Below are 20,532 nucleotides of genomic sequence, written 5' to 3'. Positions count from 1 at the left end.
ATGAACAGTGGGAGGTATTCAGCTAACTTTTTACGCCAGTGCAAAAATTAGCACTGGCACAAATTTTCTTCCTCCTCCTTCTCCCATACCATCTCCAAATCAGCTCCAGAGGATCAGGGGAACCACCAGAACAGATTAGGGGGGAACACATGGGGAAAAGAGGGAGAGAATGTTCCATCTCTCGCTCACACACAAATCCTTGTGCTGATGGTCTCCCAGCCTTAACACTATCTTGAATACAACCTAATATTAATTGGGGCAGATGGGGATGGCTATGGAAAGGAACTGTGCATATCTAATACTTGTCCAGCCTTCAAATGCTTCAGCACACTAACAAGCTTTTATTCCGACACCCATTAGATGTTTGTAGCCCTGATTTAGCATACGCTAGCCTATTCTGTACCTGAATTTGGTGATGTGAGATTAAGCTGTGCCAAGATCTGCATACACCACCACTTTGAGCTCTTTGGAGGAAAGGCAGGATATAAATGCAATAAATAAACAGGAGAAATGTGAATGCAGCCCTGGGATCTCACCTCCTTCCTGCTGGGGTTTACATCGCTGGGTAGTTCCTCTGCAGACACATTAATCAATTTCTCCAGAGGGTAGGTTGACATTGAGATACTACCCAAGGTTGTGTTGGCAGTGAAAACTGTTTTTGCATCAAGGATTTCCTGAAAGAGAAATTGCAAGGGGGAATCCCCAAAGCTCAAATGTGTCTTGTATCTATTTAAACAAGAGTTGAGGCAAGGCTATTTTTCAGCCTCAGCAGAATTCAGTTCCTCTCAGTTCCTCTCAGGTGGGCGCCATTGCCATTATGGGAGAACAAGGGAGGTGTTCATGGTGAGTTCCAACACCTCTTTTTCTAGAAAAATAGCACTCAGTTGAAGGAAGGTAAATTGGTATTGTAAACTGAACTGTTTTAGATCAATAAATGCATTTATTGATCTAAAATGCAGTATTGTGGGTTCTGGTGCACTTTGTAAGAAAGAAATTTAAAAATAAAAATTCTAGCGCCATCCAGAGGAATAAGAATTGTAGAGTTGGAAGGGACATGTTGGTCTGTTGCGGAAGAAACAGTCTAGTACACAATCACTTGTGCCATAATGCTCTTGTCTTTAAGGTGCTGCAAGAAGGTCAGTCACTACAACATCAGAGGAACAGTGAGGGAGGTGGAGAGGGCATGCTGTGGGCAATGTCCTCTACAAGCAGTTAACCTCATCCTTAAAGAGGAATGCAACTCCGTTGCTCCTCAGCTGTGATCATACTTACTATCCCTCTAAAGGGAAGTTTTTCTGGAGTAAGTATTGCAGCCTTTTATACTGAAATAACTTTAAAAGAAGGCCTTACATCCCCCAATCAGATAGTACAGGCATGAAAAGCTACACAGCAGTTACTGCTATAAAATGAACCTGGGTCCTAATTTTCCTGGTTTCCTATAAATTAAATGGCAACTGTGCTACCTGCACTTGTATATGATCAAACACGTGTTCTCCTCCCTGCTTTCTATCCCACTCTTCAGTAATACTTACAGAAGTGATCTGGCCAAGGTTGTCCTCATCTATGAGTTCAGCTTTTAACTCTTCATAGGATTTCTTCTCCTGCATGAAGATAGACCACAAAAACCCTGGGAGTTACCAGACTACCCACACACACATGAACATTTTGATTTGACTGAAGGCTAGAGAGTTAAAATAGGATTCCTTAAAGAGGAGTCTGCTGAATCTTAAGTCTGGTAACCTATGTGCTCATCATCATTTGTGGATACAGACAGTCTGGATGTAGCTAGCTACACTTCATGTTGAAAGTTCATGAAAGCTAATTCTGATGAAAATCTGTAGGTGGGGTAGCTAACGTGCTTCCAGCTCCCATCGTCTCCAGTCCACCTGGCCAAAGGTCAAGGATGATGGCAGCTATAATCGAACAACATCTGGAAGGTTAGAGGAGAGCTCTAACAAGGCAGAGCAATTAGAGGGAAAGTAATGTTTTCTACACATTTCAAACAGATGTCTTTGAATTCACATGGGATTAACCTTTGTTGCATGATGTGGTGTTCTCAGCTGCCTTTTGTTAGACCTGAAAGAATAAGGGCCACTAGGTCACTTACTGTCCCTTTGAGGGGGTCCCATGCTAGGAACCAGCCAGTGAATGTCGGAGGCTCATAGCCTTGCTTCACAATCACAATGGGAGTGTCAAGGTCACGTCCACCCGGGTGAGTTCGCAGGTACTCCTGCACCGTTACAGCTGCTGCCTCCTTCTCAGCCTCATTTGCATCTTTGCCGATCCAGAAGTAAACCTGGCCGGAGAAAAAGCTCTTATGAATGGAAGCGGACATGCAGCTCATGTGCCGGTAGCTGGATCAAGGATCAAAAGGGAGAAAAGAGGTTCAGGGAATTCTGCCCTTGCATTTGTGTGTGCCTGCGTATATCTCTCAAATGTAGACTTAAAGCTTCTGTGGCAGACCATAACCCCCTAAACCTTAGGGAAGGAGATAGCTAACAAAGTTTCTAGAGGGGTAGTGGTCATATTCATTTCTTACCCCAAAAACAACAAAACTGTGGCACTTTAAGACAAGGTTTCATCAGCTGCATGGTGTGTTAATATAGCTCAGTAATTATATCAGATGAGAAGTGTTTGTGCGCGAACAAAGCAGCTATAGAGAGATTCCAGCATGCAATATTAGCTATGAAAGTAAAATTCAATAGCATTATTACGGGGGGTGGGGCGGACATTCATTTGCCAATGTGCTTCATTGAGCAGCAAATGCTTCCTCTCCCTATTCATTCTTCACCCCCCACCTCAGACCCACCTGGTCCCAGGCATCCAGTAGGAACACATCATCTTCTTCCAAGTCATCTTGAGTAAAATTTGTGATCTCCATGGCAAGGAAGCGCCCCGTCTTATTGGAGCACTGAAAGAGCCGAGGTGTGATGGCAATTGTTTCCTCCTGCAATCTGCACAAAAAGAGGGAGAGAGACAGGCCAGGTGGCAAGTCAGCTCCCTATTTACACACAAGCACATGGAGAAAAAGCCCTATAGCCAGCTTTTCTACCAGGCCACATCAGATTGGAGCAATCTAGAGTAGAGAAGCAGCCAGAATGGGTGTGCGAGGGTTTCATTTCCCCCTGAAACTCCTCCTTGCCACTTGCCTCTAAAATAACCACCCTCTGCAAGTGGATTTGCAGGGGGGGGGGGGGACTGACACTTGAGGTTTTCTTGCACATGCCTTAAAAAGCCACCAGTGTCTTCTGATTTTGAGTGGAGATGGAGGTTGTGGCTTCTTCCATCCAATTCAGACTTTGGCATTAGGAGAGTAAGGATTGGCGCGTAAGAGTTCATCGCCTAGGAGGGACCGGCCCTGCCGTTAGCCAGTGTGAAGTAGCCGTTTCAGGCAATGGAGGCTGGGAGAGATGGCAACCACACTAAGAAAATTTAACTATGAACCCCTCAAATTTGGAATCTTGTTCCAAACCTGTACCAAAGGTTTGCACATCTGTTACAGCAAAATCCCAGCATTTTGCAGCACGCCATAAACTGAGCAATTGATACATCAAACACAGGTTTCATGCTTTATATTAACTATGAACCACAAATCGGTGCCAAACTGGTGGAGTTCTAGCCCCCCTGAGTGGAAGCCTCAGTAGCAGCTATGCTGCCTTGTTGGTGACCTGGGCTGGTTGGCTTCCTTGGCTCACAGTATTCTGCAACCAGCATGCCTGGAAAGGGCCCCTTGCCCAAGTGATCAGCTGTAAGGTAGTCAGTGGAGGCCATGCATTCTGGTAGCCATGGTGTGCACACATGTGCTGCTCTGATGATGTGATGCAGGCAGCTAGCACTGCCCCTACACAGCAGCACTGTGGTGCCAGATGTTACCTTTTGTTGTTGGCGTATTGGGACTTCCCACCTAGCGCAATCCAGAACTCCGCAGGCTCCTGTCCTTCTGCGATCACTGCTTTCTCGGTCTTGGAGATCAGGTCAGCCACACTCCTGGCCATCTCCCTCTCATCCCCACTGCAACCCTGCAGGAAGGAAAACCAGACTGTGGTGTGGGGGTTGGGGAGGTCAGCCTTTCAATTAACTAAATTCCACTCCCTCTTCCAAAGCTGAGGATGTTTGTTCTGGATCACAATTGCTAGTGCCCTCAGCCTCCAAATCACCCACCAGCTGTGTACTTCTCCCGGAAAGGATGCCTACCTTCCCATACCAGAGGTAGCAGCAACTCTGAGTCTTGAGGATAAAGACATCGTTGGAATTGAGGGAGGAGGCCCGGGGAGGCACCTCAAAGGCCTTGGTGTTGAACTCGTTGGTCCCATGCACCTGGAAAAGGCGGATGGCGGGCACTGGAGCTGTGCTGCCAGCTCGGGAGGTACCACCCTAGGTGTAAGGAGGAGGGGGAAAAATAATTCAGACAGCTATGAGAGTCCAGGCATCACTCCAGGCTTCTAGGGCTTGGATACTACAAGAGCAAGAGAAATTATGCAAAATTTTGCACACTTTCTGAATGGGCGCTGTGTTGAGGAATTCCACAGCCTCTCAGCCATGCTTCTATAGAGCATGAGCATCGCTGCACTCCAAAGCCCAGTGCATTGGTTATATCATCCCAAATAAAGGTCATAGGACTGCATAAAAGCAAGATCTATTAGTTAAGCCTCAATCTTCCCCCAGAGACATAAACTATTTTGTACAAGCTTTGTCCCATCCATCATTTCACCTTCCACTGCAGAACTATAGGAACTGGTCCCAAAAGGCCCCTTTCCTGACACAGGTGAGGTCAGGTCACTCTGTGACTGACGCATTCTAGGTTCCCCTTTGCCTTGATAGCTTCCCATTCCACAGTAGCCTTTTCTGCCACTGGAACTGAAACCCGCTGCTCCTTGTCCTGTTCAGGGCATGGAACGAATGGGATATTTTCCCCTCCCCTTTCTGAAATCTGACAGGAGGGTCACATCCGCTCAATATACAAAGCACCGCCACCAGAGGAAAAGGGATGAGGAAGCAGTGGAGTGCTCAATCACAAACAGCTTATAAAGTGGCAACAAGAATACAGCCTGTCATAAAACTCCCTTGAAGTGGTATAACTCCAGATTAGGAAGCTTTGAGACCAAAAGACATGTGAAGTGGGAAAGATGTGTTTTGATCTCCCAGTGGGCTTTTAATATTATTATTTAAAGCCCCTCTGGGATCTCAGATTTTGATTGGAGCAGTGCTGCTGGTTGGCGCAAGTGTTCACTTCTCTGTGATTTTCCTAGTCTAAATTGCTCCCCAATCCCCAAAACTATGATTATCTCCACTGGGGGAGGGGAAATAAGGGAACCTGTATTGTGCCTGTTATTCCCCATCCCCCCCCCCAAATACCTACTTGGATGCAAAACCTAAATCCCCCTTAGAACTATTGTTCTGATCAAAATTAGAGCCACCACAAGATACTCTAATGTTCTCTTTGGATTTCCTGTCTCTTATCTGTTTTGCTCCCCATTGTACAGCTGGGAAATGGAAAGGGAGGCAATTTTAACCACCGAGTCTGTCCCTCTTGTGCTCACCGAATACACCACCATGCGTCCCTTGAAGATGGCCATAAGATGAGCAGGCTCCTTGCCCATGGTCACTCGCACCTGCACAGGTTCACCATTATACTGTTGGTCCAGAATGACAGCCTGGTAAGCAGAGGCAGTGATCTCATCGGGGCTGGCGTGGCGACCCTGGAAAGCAGCAACAGAGTAGGCTGACGTAAAAGGCTGGGGTACAGTTCCGACTGTCTCTCAGCTACAATTCAGTGGAGAAAGGACTTCAAAACTCATGACTGTGTTGTGAGCAATGGAACACAGCATCTTACAACAGAATCCAGTGGCATCTTTAGGGTCCTGAGAACTTCAGACTCCTTTGGAAAGGCAAATTCCTAGTACTTGTTATTGTTGTTCTGAACATGCAAATGGTTTCTACTGCTCCTTGGTGACATGTGGAAGGTCTTTCTTCTCTCTCCATCTCCTTGGCCTATACTCTGCTTCCTTTGCCGTAATCCCTCCTGCCCACCTCCACCTGCTCACCTGCCAAATGTAGATCATGTAGTGCATTTTACTGGAGACTAGATACTTGTAGAGGATAAGGTAGCAGTCGCCGCTGTAGAAATGACCAAGCCAGCGACCCTCCACTGGTACCGGTTCCAAGTCCTCAATTCGCCAGACCTGTCAAGGCAAGTGGAACATGAGCAACAGGGTAGCAGTAGACATTCAAGGGGTGGGCAGGGGTTGGTGGGTGGAGGTTTCCTCAGTATAGCCAGGAATATAGTGCTTGGCAAAGTTAGCTCGGTTAGCAGTTAGGTCCACCATAAGTGGACACTGCAGATTCTGCGATAAAGAGTGAGATTTCCTGGGAGAAAACAGCAGGGCAAATGGAAGTGTGAACAAGCCCCTAGAGTAGTGGTGTATATCTGAATTTCTCAACTGTGTACATTTGGGGTGATGGTGGAAGGAAATGTGGCACTGGATACAGAATTCAGCCTTCTAAGGATCTCGAGTCTCATTTAAAACATCACCAAGTCATCACTTTTCAAGTCCTTATGGCTATGGTGATATGCTTCAACTTTACTGTGTGATGCCTTGTGAAGTCCCAGAGAAAGCAGTAGTGATGAAAATGGTCCTCAGTTCCCTTACGTTCCTGCTGATGTTGTCCTTACAGGGCCTGTGGTGAGCCCAGGGCAAAGACCTTCGCCAGCCTACAAACCTAAGGAGCACCAAAGCATACCCCACAGCCCAACCAAAGTTATAATTGAATGGTTTTGCATTTATATCCCACCCTTCCTCTCAAAAGTGTCCAGGGCCTGATGTTATGTGGCATTCATGCTGCTGTTCCCCAACTAGCCAAGTCACTGGCACTGGATATAATTTCGCAGCTTGTCGTCCTTTCAGAAAAGCAAATTTGGACAGCTGTAACCAGGGAGATTTTCAGTCCTTTTGTTGCCACAGGTTCAAAAGGTGTGGCTAGTTTGGGGCTGGTCTTGCCAGATTTATTGCAGCTGCTCACCTTTAACTCCAGCTCTATTTTCATAATGCTAGCATGGCAATTCATTTTGCATATTTGCAGAGCTGAGGCCAAGAGGAAGCCTTTGAGATAGACCTGTCTTGTGCTCTTGTGTCTCACAACAGGTTATCCCACTAAACTCAAAGCCAAAAGGGGGTGGGGACTTGGGTGGGCCTGGTTCTTACCCAGGGCTTTTTCCCCCCAGCCGAAACTCTCCTGAGCTCAGTTCTGGCACCTCTCAAGTGGGCACCATTGCCATTACAAGAGAACAAGCATGTGGTGATTTCTGGCACCTCTTTTTCTAGAAAAATGGCACTGTCCTCACCTCTACTTCTCCAGAGCCGTCATCCACCATCTTGTGCAGGGCAGCCATCTCCGGCTTGGCATGGAGAGTGGTGGCATCAAACTTCACCTGCTCTACTTTGGCTGTTGGGCAGCCAGGGAAGAAAGTAGGTAGGTTTGATCTTAACTAGCACATCTGCGTTGAGGGACCGTGTGGCCCCAAGGATGGGCAGTTACAAGCTAAAGAATAAACTTTGATGGGATGAATGGAAACTGCATGTGTTACTCCTATAGGAAGGAGGCACCACCATGTATGGTTTCCACAGCAGAAAGCAGAGGATAGGAACCCACACACTTATAAAACCCAATGTTTGGGGTTCTGCTGAGAACTGCCCTGGGTTTGTCAGATGTAGGGCAGCATGCAAATTTTAACAACAACAGCAACAACAACCTTTCATTCTAAAGGTGTGTTTGTTCATATACAACACAAACCCTCAGCAGCTCATGTCAAGGATGCTGCCAATATTAAGAAGGGGGTTCAAAATAAATGCTTCCTTCAACCCACATTCAAGGCCACAATAACCCAGTGTGGTACTCTCCCATCATTCCTAACCATTACCAGTCATTCATCATGCACCTTCTGGATGACAGGAACTGGAATCCCACAGCTAGAGGGCACCATGTTGGTTACCACTGCACTAGACCTCCGTAGTGGGGGTTTAGACAAGAATGAGTCTGGCAGAACTTTAGCTCCAGAATTCCCAGAACGGTTTCACAACCTATTCCTCTTCCCAAAGGACTCTGGGAACTGCACCTCTGTGAGGGGAAGAGGGGTCGAATAAAAACAACTCTAAGCAGCCTTAATGAACTACAGTTCCCAGGATCCTCAGTGAAAAGCCATGACTCTCAAAGTGGTATAATAGTGTTTTTAAGGTATTGTGCAGATATGGCCCATATTAACTATGTACAGTGGTACCTCAGGTTAAGAACTTAATTCATTCCAGAGGTCCATTCTTAACCTGAAACGGTTCTTAACCCGAGGCGTGCTTTCGCTAATGGGGCCTCCTGCTGCCGCTGCGCCACTGGTGTGTGATTTCCATTCTTATCCTGGGGCAAAGTTCTTAACCTGGAGCAATCACTTCCTGGTTAGTAGAGTTTGTAACCTGAAACGTCTGCAACCTGAAGCGTCTGTAACCCGAGGTACCACTGTACTTAAGTACATATTTAACTGTGGATTTTCAAATTTCTTTGCAAATTGATACGGAAACAGGAGAGAATGAATTGAGGAATGAACCCAGAAACTGACGCAGAACAGACTGATCTGTCTACTCACAAAAGAGACAGGCCAAAACAACATTCTTTTCCACCTCCTCTTGTGGGGCCCATACCTGTCAGAAGCAGTCTCTAAACCATCAGCTGCACTAAGCTGATCAGGCTTCAGCACTTACCTATTTTCCCAACAGTGTTGGTTTTGCCAAAGCCAGTGCTTTGATGGGGGAGAGTCCATTTCTGAAAGAGCTGCCTAAAGACAGCAGATTCAGAACCGTCATTTTCAGTCTCCACACTGGTACTGGGTGGGTAGTTTTTTGCCTTGATGAAACCCTGAGATGACAAAGAGAAGACCAGAACAGAGCAACTTTCACAACAAAGTGAGGAAGGAATCCACAGAGACTTCATTAAACAGAGCATATTTGGAAGTATCCTAGACTATCACCCTCAACAGGCCCAGTGTTATCTCTTTAACAACTGGGACCTGCAACAAAAAATGATAAGTGTATTCCTCGCCTACTATAACAGCAGTGCTCATGTACATGGTGCCAGCCAGGCGGCCAACAATGCACCTGGTAGAACACTCCATTCCATCCCTCTGCCACTAGTTTTCTTTTTCAACTAACACTCAGCATTCTGTGGTTACTGAGCATGCTTGGCCCTCATTGGTCAGGATGTTGTTGGTTTTTTTTGGGGGGGGTTGCCCCTTACATTTTGTTGGTTTTTAAAGCTCTATTTTGTTGTATGGTAGCTTCCTCTTGTTTCTCATTAGCCCACTTTGGCTCTAGTCCTGTTGGCCCTCACCACCTGCTTTGGCTATTAGAGGGGCTAAAGATGGCTTTGGGTTCATCCAGGCTTTATGCTCTTACATTAACTTAGGCTAAAAAGGAAACAATGTAGAACACAAACTAGCTTGAGCTTCAGTCTTTTGCACCCCTGATTTCTAGCATAGCAATGCGAGACAGAATCGCTGCATTTTTAAACACTGTATATTCTTCAAACTGGAAAACGAAGGTCTAAAAAAAAAGGCATGAGTTTGCTTGTTTTTTGCAAATGGTGTCCTGCTTAATAAAATCCACCAAGAATTTACCTTAATTTATATGATTTATTGAGGCATTTGTCTGCATTGGTACAGTCATTTTTTTCTTTTGACGGAACATTAAACAAAGGACTGGTGGAAGAATTCCTTCCCAGAATTTGCTATTCAACACCATGATTTCACTTTGCTTCATTATAAGGACTGTGATTAAATGATTTTTTTAAAGCCTGTAAAGTTTTTTTCTGTTTTATATACTTGCTTGCCTGATACCCTCCTCAAGCCTATGAAATGGATAAGGCTAAAAGGAAGACAGGCAGGTAGGCAGAAGGTAATATCCAAGCCCTGGTCCAAAATCCAGACAGAGAATCTAAAAGAGCTGGTAGCATTCATGTTAGTCAAGATCTGGAATCATGGAGCCAAAAATGGTTTTGATCCCTTGAAATGGCAGAAGAGGGAGTGGAGGCACTTTGTTCCAGTATCTCCAAGAAGTTCTGGAACATTGCTAAAGGTCCTTGCCCAGATATGAGACTGTATGGGCTCAGCTTTGCCTTATCCTCTCACTCACCAGGGCCCGAGTCATCGCTTGCCGCTTCTCCTCCTTGCTTGAATTCCTACCCTTCCACACAAAGATCTTCACACCACCTTGGTCCAAGATGAAGCAGTCCTGACAGGAGACAAAACAAGATCCAGTTGTTTCATTACAAAGAAGCTGTTTAGGTCAGTATAGCCTTCTTCCATTACTAGGCTCTCTCTTACAGCATAGGTGGGTAGCCAGTAATCCTCTAGATGTTGATGGACTCCAGCTCTCATCAACCTCAGCCACCATAATCAGTGGTCAGGGATGATGGGCATTGTAGTCCAGCAACATCTGGAAGGCCACAGTCTCACCATTTTAGACTAAGCCATTCAGATTACAATTTTGGGGTTGGAATGACAATAGGCAGAATGGCTACAACTGTGTTAGATGACACTGGAATAATGTCTCCTCTAGTCTTCCCTTCCCTCCAGCCCCCAACCTATGCTTTAAGCTTGTCATGGTGCAACCAATCCCCCAGGGATGAGGCTTACCTCATTCTTGAGGAGGTCCTGGGTGAGGGGCTGGATGGCAACTTCTTGGACAAGAAGGTTCCCTTCTATCTCAGAGACTCTGGGAGAGGAACAAGAGGGTAGTCATTGGACCAGCTCTTCAAAATGATGTCACTCGTCTACACTCTGGGATCATGCAAAACAATAATGGTCTTAAAAGCTAAAAATCATGACTGGGCCTATTCAATATATGAAACCTTGCAGAATTCAGTTTTCTAGAGAACCTCACAGCCAGTTCAGTTAACATAAAAGGGGTGTGTGTGGAAATAACAATGATAAATGACGCCTGCTTCTTTTTTTCTGTATTTCTCCTATGATATCTGAAGCAGAATGTCTGCATCTCACCTGCAATGACATCACTGAACCCCAAATTGCCTCGGCGCATTCACACACTAATTTTAAAAAGGGGAGGAAGAGCCAGGAAACTAGGAGGATATTTTCTTACCTTCATGGTTACAAGGAAATATTTGACAATGGGGGCAGTGTTGCCCAAAACAGCCCAAAAGCCAAGGTGCCCAACTGTAGGGTCACCTTCCCTTTTGAGGTTTATCTCTAGTTTATTTTCTTTCCTTCATATTTCCAGGCTCCTGCCCTATTCCTGATCTCCCCATTGTCCTCCCTCATACATCCCTTCTGGGTGCCTTTTGCCATTGTAGTTCTTTCCAAATCATTTTGAATCCGCAAGAAAAAACCCCAAACATGACAAACAGAATTGTACTCATTAAGGAAGGTCACACAGTTGCTCTCAGGAGCAGTATTGATCCCATGAACAGAATAAATGGGCAAAATGCTCAATATGGAACATTTGCTTTCTTGACCAGTGTCTGTACTTTCATCAGAGGCTTTCTTTCCCGCATTCCTTTGTTCCTGCATCCATCAAAGAGATGTTTGCTCCTCTCCCCCGCAGCTGCGCATCTTTCCACACAACCTCTTTGCCTCACCGTAGTCCCCACTACCACACACCCCATGTCACTCACTGGTAGAGCTTGAGAGAAGATTTCAGCTTCTGGTCCACCACGGCATCTGGGATGGCTGGCTGAATGTTCCTCTTCTCCCCCAGCACATACTCCATGATCTTCATGAGAATAGGAGCTGCAGCTTCGTCCTCCCCATCCACCACACCTACCTGCGCTCGACCCCCACGCTCCCGGTCACGAATGTCCTTGGCTAGGGTCATCCCCTGCAGGAAACAGGTCACAACCACATGCCAAGGTCAGGGGTAGCAGGAGGAAGCCTGAATGGCATTAGAAGAATGAGAAAACCCACAAATAAGAGCATGGTGGGTGTGAACAAGAAACCCCATGCAGGATCAGGCCTAAGGCTTATCTAGTCCAGCATTCTAGTCTCACCTCAGCTATCATCCAATTCATTTATTTCCCTTTTTGTTTTAGCCAACTCAGACACAGAACTTAACACCTTGAAGCACCTTGTAGTCATGAATTATTCCTACCACCCTTCCTAGGAAGGGGAGATATACTAAAAAGAATGATGCCCAATGGCCATTTTAATACACTGAATTTATGAATGGCTGCTGAGCTACATGGAACTATGAGTTGATCATCACAGAGTGAATCCATCAATGTAATATACCGTAATCCCAAGGCTATTAGGAAGGCCATTCAGTGTCTTTAGCATGTCCCACCGCTGGGTTGTTATGTGATAAGTTGGTGGCTTCACTTGATCCTGTTTCTCCCATTTCCTCCCAATCCATATTTTTTTGGGGGTCAGCAAAACAACCCTCGTTTTCTTATAATAGAAATGTACATTTGGATTTCAAATGTCAGATGTCCCACCCAAGAAAGGACAGGCACCAAAATCCTCCTTCCTTGCACAACTCCCGTCTCCCCTGCTTCCCCACTTCCACCACCCATGGCAGACTTTGCACCTTCAGTCGCTCCAGGCGGTTGCTCTCTGGACCGTTCCATTGGATAATGAGCTTCCCCAGGTCTAGCAGAAACACATCGCCCAAGTTGAAACTGTTCCAACTCAGCTCCACCTTTGGAAGAGGGGGGAAAAACAGCTGGTGGGAAAGCCTATGTGAGTTTACTGAAAAATACCTGGATTCTATCAGTCTGGGGACCTCACACAAGATGATCCCTGTTGGATCAGGCCAGAAACCACATCTAGTTCTCATTATGGCCAACCAGATGCCCATGGAAAATCTGGGAGCAGTGCAAGATTTATGCACAAGCTGTGTAAGCTACAGGGCCTCAGATTACAAAGGGCCGCTAAATACAAATACAAAATTACATATTTATTTCATGGATATATTGCTGGCTTGCAGTTTGTTGGTTTGTAAATATAAAAGTTATTTCCATTTCCACTGTCCTTTCTATTAAAAGAACACCTATAGTAATACAGGTGTCGAAACACGATGGGCTGCCCCTGCCAGCAGCTGGTATGCAGAAGCACACCACCTCCGACAGTGGAAGTAGAAACATAGCCATTGTGGCTTCAGTAGCCACTGATGACCTCCACAAGCACATCATTAAAAGTGCATCTACTGTACTGCTCCAACAAGAGGTCAAAAGCAGTGCAGATCTTTTTGTAAGATCTGAGTGCGCCTTCATGGGCTGCAACACTGTGATGAACCTTGTCTTCATGATCACCCACAAGTGTTCAAAGACCCCAGTGTCTAGATCTGACAGTTTTACCAGGAGCTAAGCTACCAGTCTTGGCCAGCCCTTTCCCAACATCGCCAGCCCATCTTTGACCCACCTCTCCTGCCACCACATTCTTCTTGCCCTTGACGTGCAGAAGGCGCCGTACGTTGTACGTGTTGGTCTCCACGTGCTTCATGCCAGATGCTACTCCACCCTTCTTATAGCTGCAGAGGAGAGGCAGGGTCAGGGTCTGGACTGTGGAGGAGAGCACCAACATTCCCAAACAGCTAAGTCTTCAGCTGCAGACACACCATGCATCTAAGGCACATATAAAGCACACAACATCCCCCAAGGAATCCTGGGAAGTGTAGATCGTTATGGGTGCTGGGCATTGCAGCTCTGTGAGGGGTAAATTACAGCTCCCAGGATTCTTAGGGGGAAGCCATGTGCTTTAAATATAGTGTATGCAGACCTCCCATAGAAGAAAGGGTTGACCTCTACCCAGTATGCCTCATAGAAGCATGGGGCAGAAAGGGGCGGGGGAAGACCTGCTGCCTTCCACAGCCACTCTGCTTTAATTTTTCCAGAGCCTCTGATGTTAAGAACATTATGTTAACTACAACACACATTTCAGGCCCTTAAATGGACAGACCTCTGTTCTATATAGTGGGGTGGAGGGCAACCTTCTGCTGAGCATTACATTCCCCCAAGTGTAATCCGTTGAGGGCTGCATATCAGCAGTGGGCATAGCTGAAGCCAAGTGTGGGTTGGGACCCCCCTCCCACATTTCACCCCTCTTTGCCACTCGCATGAAACTAGGACCAAGGACCTCATAAAATTGGACAACAGGCTTCCAAGTTTCCTACCACTGCTATAAGGTGTCAACTTTAGACATTTTTGTACCCAAAGCAAAAGTGAAAATGATGCCCTTTGCTTTGGAACCCATTTTTTTATTTTATTATATGTAGTCCTGGTTCAAACATAAGTTGACGAGCCTCACATATATTCAGCCTCCCATTCCTCTCCCCCACCCGCCCTGGCTCTCCTTCATATGCAAGGGGGGAAAGACTGGAAACTTCAACTGTTGGTTTTGAACAAACCACAGTTTATGTCTGCAGTTGGGACATGATGGTTTATTTGCAGTGTGGTTAGTTCAAACAAACCTAGATCAGAAACTACAGTTAGATCCTCATTTGAGCTCCCTAGAATAAACAACAGTTTTCCAAGTTTAGAATAGCATGAAACTATGGCTTACTCAAAACCAAAAAAGGAAGCTTTCATTAACCTCTTACATACAAGGAGCAGAGGGCAACATACAAGGCCAAGTCTCACTGTGGTTCTTTTTTAATGCTAAACAATGAGCGGCAAATCTCTTTCAGCTGAAGTCTGAAGTTGGCCACCCCTCCAGTGACATGTGCCGGTGAGAAGTGTGGTCAAAGCACACTTACCACACATACAGACACAGAGACCCACCATGCAAGCAGGGACATACACTCACATGCCCGGCAGAGGGGAAGAGATACACATATATTCAGGAAGGCAGGCAGGCAAATTTACTCAGCAGATGGAGGTCACACACGCAGGCAATCACACCCACACTTTCAAGTAGTCAGTCACATACAATCCACGGAGGAAGAACAGGCAGGATTGCTAAACCATGGTTAGTGTCATGTCCTCTGAACCTGGCCAGACAGAGAAGAAAGGCAGTGCAATGGAACCCTCTCTGGAATCTGCCACTTTGAAACAACTACAGTACTTTGTAGTAAGGACAGCACTGTTCCTGTCCCTATCTATTTTTGCTTTTGACCAGTTATCTCCAGTTCCTCCCAGCTGCCCCTTTTCCTTCAGCTGCTCACTTTAGGCAAATAGATTGCTTTGTGTTAGGCTGCCTGCAAGGATTCGTCAAAATCTGCTGGGCTTCATTCCCCAGTACTATCACTGAACTGGCTCTAAGTCCTGTCCTCTCGGGACGCAGGTGGCGCTGTGGGTTAAACCACAGAGCCTAGGACTTGCCGATCAGAAGGTTGGCGGTTTAAATCCCCGCGACGGGGTGAGCTCCCGTTGCTCGGTCCCTGCTCCTGCCAACCTAGCAGTTTGAAAGCATGTCAAAGTGCAAGTAGATAAATAGGTACCGCTCCGGCGGGAAGGTAAATGGCATTTCTGTGCACTGCTCTGGTTCACCAGAAGTGGCTTAGTCATGCTGGCCACATGACCCAGAAGCTGTACGCCGGCTCCCTCGGCCAACAAGGCGAGATGAGCACCGCAACCCCAGAGTCGGTCATGACTGGACCTAATGGTCAGGGGTCCCTTTACCTTTACCTTACCTGTCCTCTCGCCCCATATGGCCCCATCCCACTAGTCCCCACCCAGATATCCAGATTTTTAATTTTTTTCAAGAGTTGTCAAGTACCTATAGGAAACACCGGAAGGGCTGATGTGTGTTTCTAAACACACAGTGGACATATACCGGAGGAACTATTGCCAACTGAGACTACCTAGCATGCTTCTCTTAACACAGGCACAACGCATAAAAATGTAAAGTGGCTCAAAGAATAAGAAGCTGTAATTGCCTGGATCAGCCACCAGAAGGCAATAAGGAGCATTACATACATTAGCCCCTGTTTGAAGTAGCTCCGGAAGGCGTCACTTTCGTAGCCCTGGACCTCACGATGCTGTACGGCTACTCCTCCCAGGTAGTCATCCATCTGGGTAGTGTAGATGGCGGCTGAGCCCTGCTCATCCTGAGATGATGAACTGCCCAGCCAGAAGTGGACGTCATAGGTGAAGTTGTTCCCAGTCTTATGCGTCTAGTTGGAAAATTGAAGCTGGTTAGCAGGCCCACCAAAATTGCAGAGACCTCTCTGTCCCACGGCGCTCAGTCAATGCCACAATGATGGGCATTTTGATTCACATACTCAGCTCTCCAAGTCCACCTACTAGTAAGGGATTATGACTTCAACGCTGGTCATGGGACAGTGTTAGGGGAATGGCCATAGGGATAAAGCACCTGCTTTGCCTGCAAAAGGTCACAGGTTCAATCCCTGCTATCTTCAAGCAGGGATGGGAAAGATCCTTTGTTTGAAACCCTGGAGAGCCACTGCCAGTCAACATCAACAATATTTAGCTAGATGGACCATTGGTCTGACTCAATATAAAGCGGCTTCCTATGTCCTCTAACGCACCTAAGGCAGCAGACTACTGGTAGTTTAGAGGAGGCCAGGAAAGGAACCATTGCTGTCCTCTTACAGAAGAGAATGGTTAGTGAGGGGCAGAGAGGGCTGCTGCTGCTGTTCCCCAGCATCTGCTGCCTAAGGTGGTCACTTTGCCCAATGGTAGGGCCAGCCCTGGTCTAAAGGCACATAATGCAGTCCTAATGCTGAAGACAGCCCATCTCTGGGAACCGCTCCTGACTTCAAAAAATAGGTATTAATGTTGTTGCTGCTGTTGTTAAAATCTAAGTAATAGCAACTTAGTGCGGCCTTTAGGGTGGTAGCCTACTGTATACGTAAGTTTGACAGGACTGGAGTACATTTACTCCTAGCCACATAGAACCTTCCCTTGAAGTATCCTTCTTTGGCCTCATCATGCTCCATGGTGCACCTCCCATACTTTACATGAGGCAAGTTCCTGCTTTTTTCTTGGGCTGAGCCTTGTCCTTTTCTCCAGCTGTTTTGTCCCATCAAGCGTAGTGACACAAAGGCCTCCACCATTCTTAATTCCTCTTACCGAGAGAATTATATAAGCATCTCCTTCGTAGAAGTTCCCATATGTTTTCGGTGGAATAGGCACCATCTCCATATTCTGGAAGGGAAGGGGGGGTGGAATTAGCTGGAATTATATACAGTACTAAAGATCATCACACACCCTTGTGTTGTGTAAAGAGCATTCTTCCTGCCTTTATCTTCATTTTAAAACATTTGTCCTGCCTTCCTTCCTTCAATAGCCTATTTTTTACCAAGTCCCATCACCTTAATTTTTTTTAGTTTTGCCAAATCCCATCACCTCAGTCTTCTGAGGAAAGGCCATAGCTCAGGGTAGAACCACAGATGAAGAGAAACAATAATTATCAGGATCAAAGAACAGGAGGGGAAGGGGAGGAATTAACCCTATCCTCCCCTGTTGCGGTCTTGATGAAAATCCATCATCCAAAGCTGCTATTTGCATTGGGAGGAAATCCCCCCATTGATGGCCAGCTGTAACACCTTCTTTTGCCCCAGCTCAGCTGGTGGGGGCTTCCCAGTGCTTACAGCAGCTTCTGAATCAGGGAGTATTTGGGTTTGGGACCATGGCTGTAAGTGAAAGGATTAACCCCCTTTCCCCTTATGTGATCCTAATGCTGACCAGCCTCTCCCATAGCTGCTACTTCGTGCACATCAATTGCATTTATATAATTAATATCAATCTAGTTTGGCCCTCAGAATAAGAGATTCAATACAAGGACTCTGCACCACTGAGCTGGGAGTCTAGAGCAGGGCTAGGAAACCTTTTGCAGCCTGAGGGCCACAGCTGTTGCCAGTTGTGGGCAGGGCCAGAGACAAAAACCGGGTGGAGCAACAAATTTGTTTTTTCCTTTGCTAGTTTCTACACATTCACACAGACACACACCCCGCCTTTCCTCCCCACACGACAGGGACTGAAGGCTCCATATAGAACCACATACCCATACACCCCTTTGTATCCTCCACACAGGCAAGGAAGCAGCATTATTCAAGTTCAAGAACACATTCCAGCCAGGCAAAAACACTCAGGGTGGAGAGCAAAACCACTGAGTAGTGTGGCCCATGGAGAGTTCTGAGGCCAGGTAGAGAAGCCATGGGGGCTACATTTGGCCCCCCAGGCCTGACACCCCCCCACTCCTGATCTAGAGTGAATTGTGTTTCAGCTTCTCCTCTTTCTCCTTTAAAAGGCAGGAGATCCCAGGAGAAGGTGGAATCGTGGGAAGAGAAGAAACACATACAGAGACATGCCTCCAAATGCTGGTCTCTTTCTCACCATTATACTACCACATACTTAAACAAACACTCACCTCAATTCTCCATATCTGGAGTCCGGGTGTGGTTTTGTTCAGAGTCCTGGTCACTTTGGCACTAAGTTCTGCTGACATGGTGATGGTCAATGTTTTGTGGGGGGATCTGCCCTTAGGAATGGGAAAGTTCATTAGCAATGTAGCCAGGTTACAACCAACCAACGTTTAAATATTGCAGAAGAATGGTCTATGCTCGGACCCCAAACTTCACATCGCTACTCCCCACCTCCACATTAATGTTAAGAAAACCAGACTATTACTCCTTGCATTCATTCAGATCGCATTCCTAAAAGTGTGCTAAAGGGGGGAGTATTAAGATGGTTCACACTGCTGTGCTTTAGGACTTTGCTCAACCTGAGCTGCTAGATAACTCCTAGATCTAATTTCTCCTCGCAAGAATTTAGAGCGGAACTAACCAGTTGGTAGCTAGTTTAAAGGAAACTAGACATTTTAACTACCATGCAGATGAACTGAGATCTTGTGATGTCTGTGTCAAAAGTCCAAGGGCTTTGCTTAAGTCAAACTAATTCAGCTCTTGCCAAAAGACTTGTTATTACAACAATATTATTACCAAAAACATTGTTTGGGTTCACTCAAATGAAAAGTAAAGATTTTTACAGCTGGTGGGAAATCAGCCTTGAACCTGTGTCTCCTGAATGAGTAATTATGTATGTACACACATGCTTTCAACATTGCCAAGGATGTCACAGCTGATTTCCTTTAAGTTTATTTCCTATTTCCAGAAGACAGAGTGAGAGAGCAAGTGTGTAGGTGTAGGAACAGAAACATTGGAAGTTACTGAGTAAGATATTTGGTCCATCTAGCTCAGTATTGTCAACACTGACCAGAAGCAGCTCTCTGAGCGACATGGAGATGGTGGGAACTGAGCCTGGGCCCTTCCCCAAAGAGTATGTGAGAGAACGGTTGAGGGAGAGAGGGCATGAGCCCCAGCGCCCTTCATCCCCACAGTGAGTAGGATGGAGCCATGTGTCCTACTTTACACAGTAAAGAGTTATCATCTGAGGACAGGACGGTCCAAGCCCAGTTTAAAGAGAAATAATCTCCAGAAGGGACAGCAGTATTGGACCTTGACGTTGTCGATCCAAAGTGAACACCTGGACGACAGACAGGCTGAGCAGGCACACACAGGTCACCTAATCAGAGTCTTCTCCACTATGGTGAGATGTACTTTATTTCAATTTAAATTGCAGTAATGGTTTCTAAATTTGAATCTATGCACATGAATTAACCTATGCAAATCTTATGGAAATTGGTGCCCTGGGAAAACAATTTGCTGTGATTCAAACCTAAACCTGCCTCTCATGCCCAGCTCTCCAGCTCCTCTTCACTTGAGCTCCAGGTGTTTCCCTAGTCAGCTAAGTTTGGCTTTTAAGGGGTGAAAAAGGCAGCAGTCGCTTTCTACAGACCAGCTCAGGATATTAGGGAGTGCAGTGCAGTCTAGCTCAGGCACGTAAATCATAAAGTCCATAGAGGTGATGCACACCTGTAATTTCTCTGCCTGGTGCTAAAATCTGAATGCTTATAGGCAATTTATAGGCAGGCCTGTACGCACGCAGGCAGAAATGCAGAAAAGCCATTGGACATATCCTTGGTCACAGAAGTCAGCTTCTTAAAGAATCTTAAGATTTGCTTAAGGGGAAAGCAGCTTTCAAAACCTTAAGATTACAGAGCTATGCTTGGAAGTATGATGGAAAAAATGCTATGAAGATTAAAAGTTAGAAAATGGACTGAATTAGATTTTTAAGGGTCATTGGGGAGGAGGACTTCTGTGTGGGGTCCTTGCTCCTCTTCATGATTAGCAAAAGCAAAAGAAATTATGCAAAAGAAAACAAAACCCAACAGTTTGCATAATTCAGCTTTCATCAGAATGTGGGATATCTTGGTTCAAACCCTTTTAATTTTTTTAAGTGCTATGCATGCAGACAGCTCTGGATTTGAGAACTCGAGAAGGCTTGGAAAAGGGATTTCCATTCACTCTACATAACTGCTACAGATTTTACTGCAATGGGTTTTAAGATGAATGTGTTAAATTGGGCAATGAACATGAAACATGATTTCAGGTTTGCAGGAATGCGGCCATAGCTCAATGGCAGCACCCACGGCTTGCGAACCAAACGCCTGGCAGCCTCCAGCTGGAGTCTCAAAGAGCAAAGCTTAGAAAGACTTGCTTAAGACCAGGAATCCTTATG

General features: G+C 46.0%; 1 protein-coding gene across 3 annotated transcripts in view; it reads right to left on the bottom strand.

The window, feature by feature from the left end:
* Positions 1-20,532, bottom strand: part of VIL1 (villin 1) — a gene marked incomplete at its 5' end in the record, with an annotated part of 31,703 nt that overhangs the window by 406 nt on the left and 10,765 nt on the right. For 2 of the 3 annotated variants that reach the window (XM_083586590.1, XM_083586589.1), the window contains 18 exons: positions 537-674; positions 1,533-1,601; positions 2,108-2,296; positions 2,810-2,954; positions 3,874-4,019; positions 4,195-4,374; positions 5,541-5,699; positions 6,045-6,182; positions 7,343-7,443; positions 8,748-8,901; positions 10,173-10,271; positions 10,676-10,754; positions 11,671-11,873; positions 12,579-12,689; positions 13,412-13,520; positions 15,907-16,103; positions 17,023-17,097; positions 18,323-18,428. In XM_083586590.1, coding sequence (XP_083442716.1) covers positions 537-674; positions 1,533-1,601; positions 2,108-2,296; positions 2,810-2,954; positions 3,874-4,019; positions 4,195-4,374; positions 5,541-5,699; positions 6,045-6,182; positions 7,343-7,443; positions 8,748-8,901; positions 10,173-10,271; positions 10,676-10,754; positions 11,671-11,873; positions 12,579-12,689; positions 13,412-13,520; positions 15,907-16,103; positions 17,023-17,097; positions 18,323-18,428 — 2,398 coding nt within the window. Of the gene's footprint in view, positions 1-536; positions 675-1,532; positions 1,602-2,107; positions 2,297-2,809; positions 2,955-3,873; positions 4,020-4,194; positions 4,375-5,540; positions 5,700-6,044; positions 6,183-7,342; positions 7,444-8,747; positions 8,902-10,172; positions 10,272-10,675; positions 10,755-11,670; positions 11,874-12,578; positions 12,690-13,411; positions 13,521-15,906; positions 16,104-17,022; positions 17,098-18,322; positions 18,434-20,532 lie in introns of all 3 variants that reach the window. The other variant, XM_083586591.1, reaches the window with a different exon arrangement.

This window comes from Podarcis filfolensis (genome assembly GCF_964270895.1).
Source record: "Podarcis filfolensis genome assembly, chromosome: 1".
Classification (NCBI taxonomy): Eukaryota; Metazoa; Chordata; class Lepidosauria; order Squamata; family Lacertidae; genus Podarcis; species Podarcis filfolensis.
The sequence above is the reverse complement of the archived record's forward strand: the minus strand, read 5'-3'. Positions and strand labels throughout refer to the sequence as shown.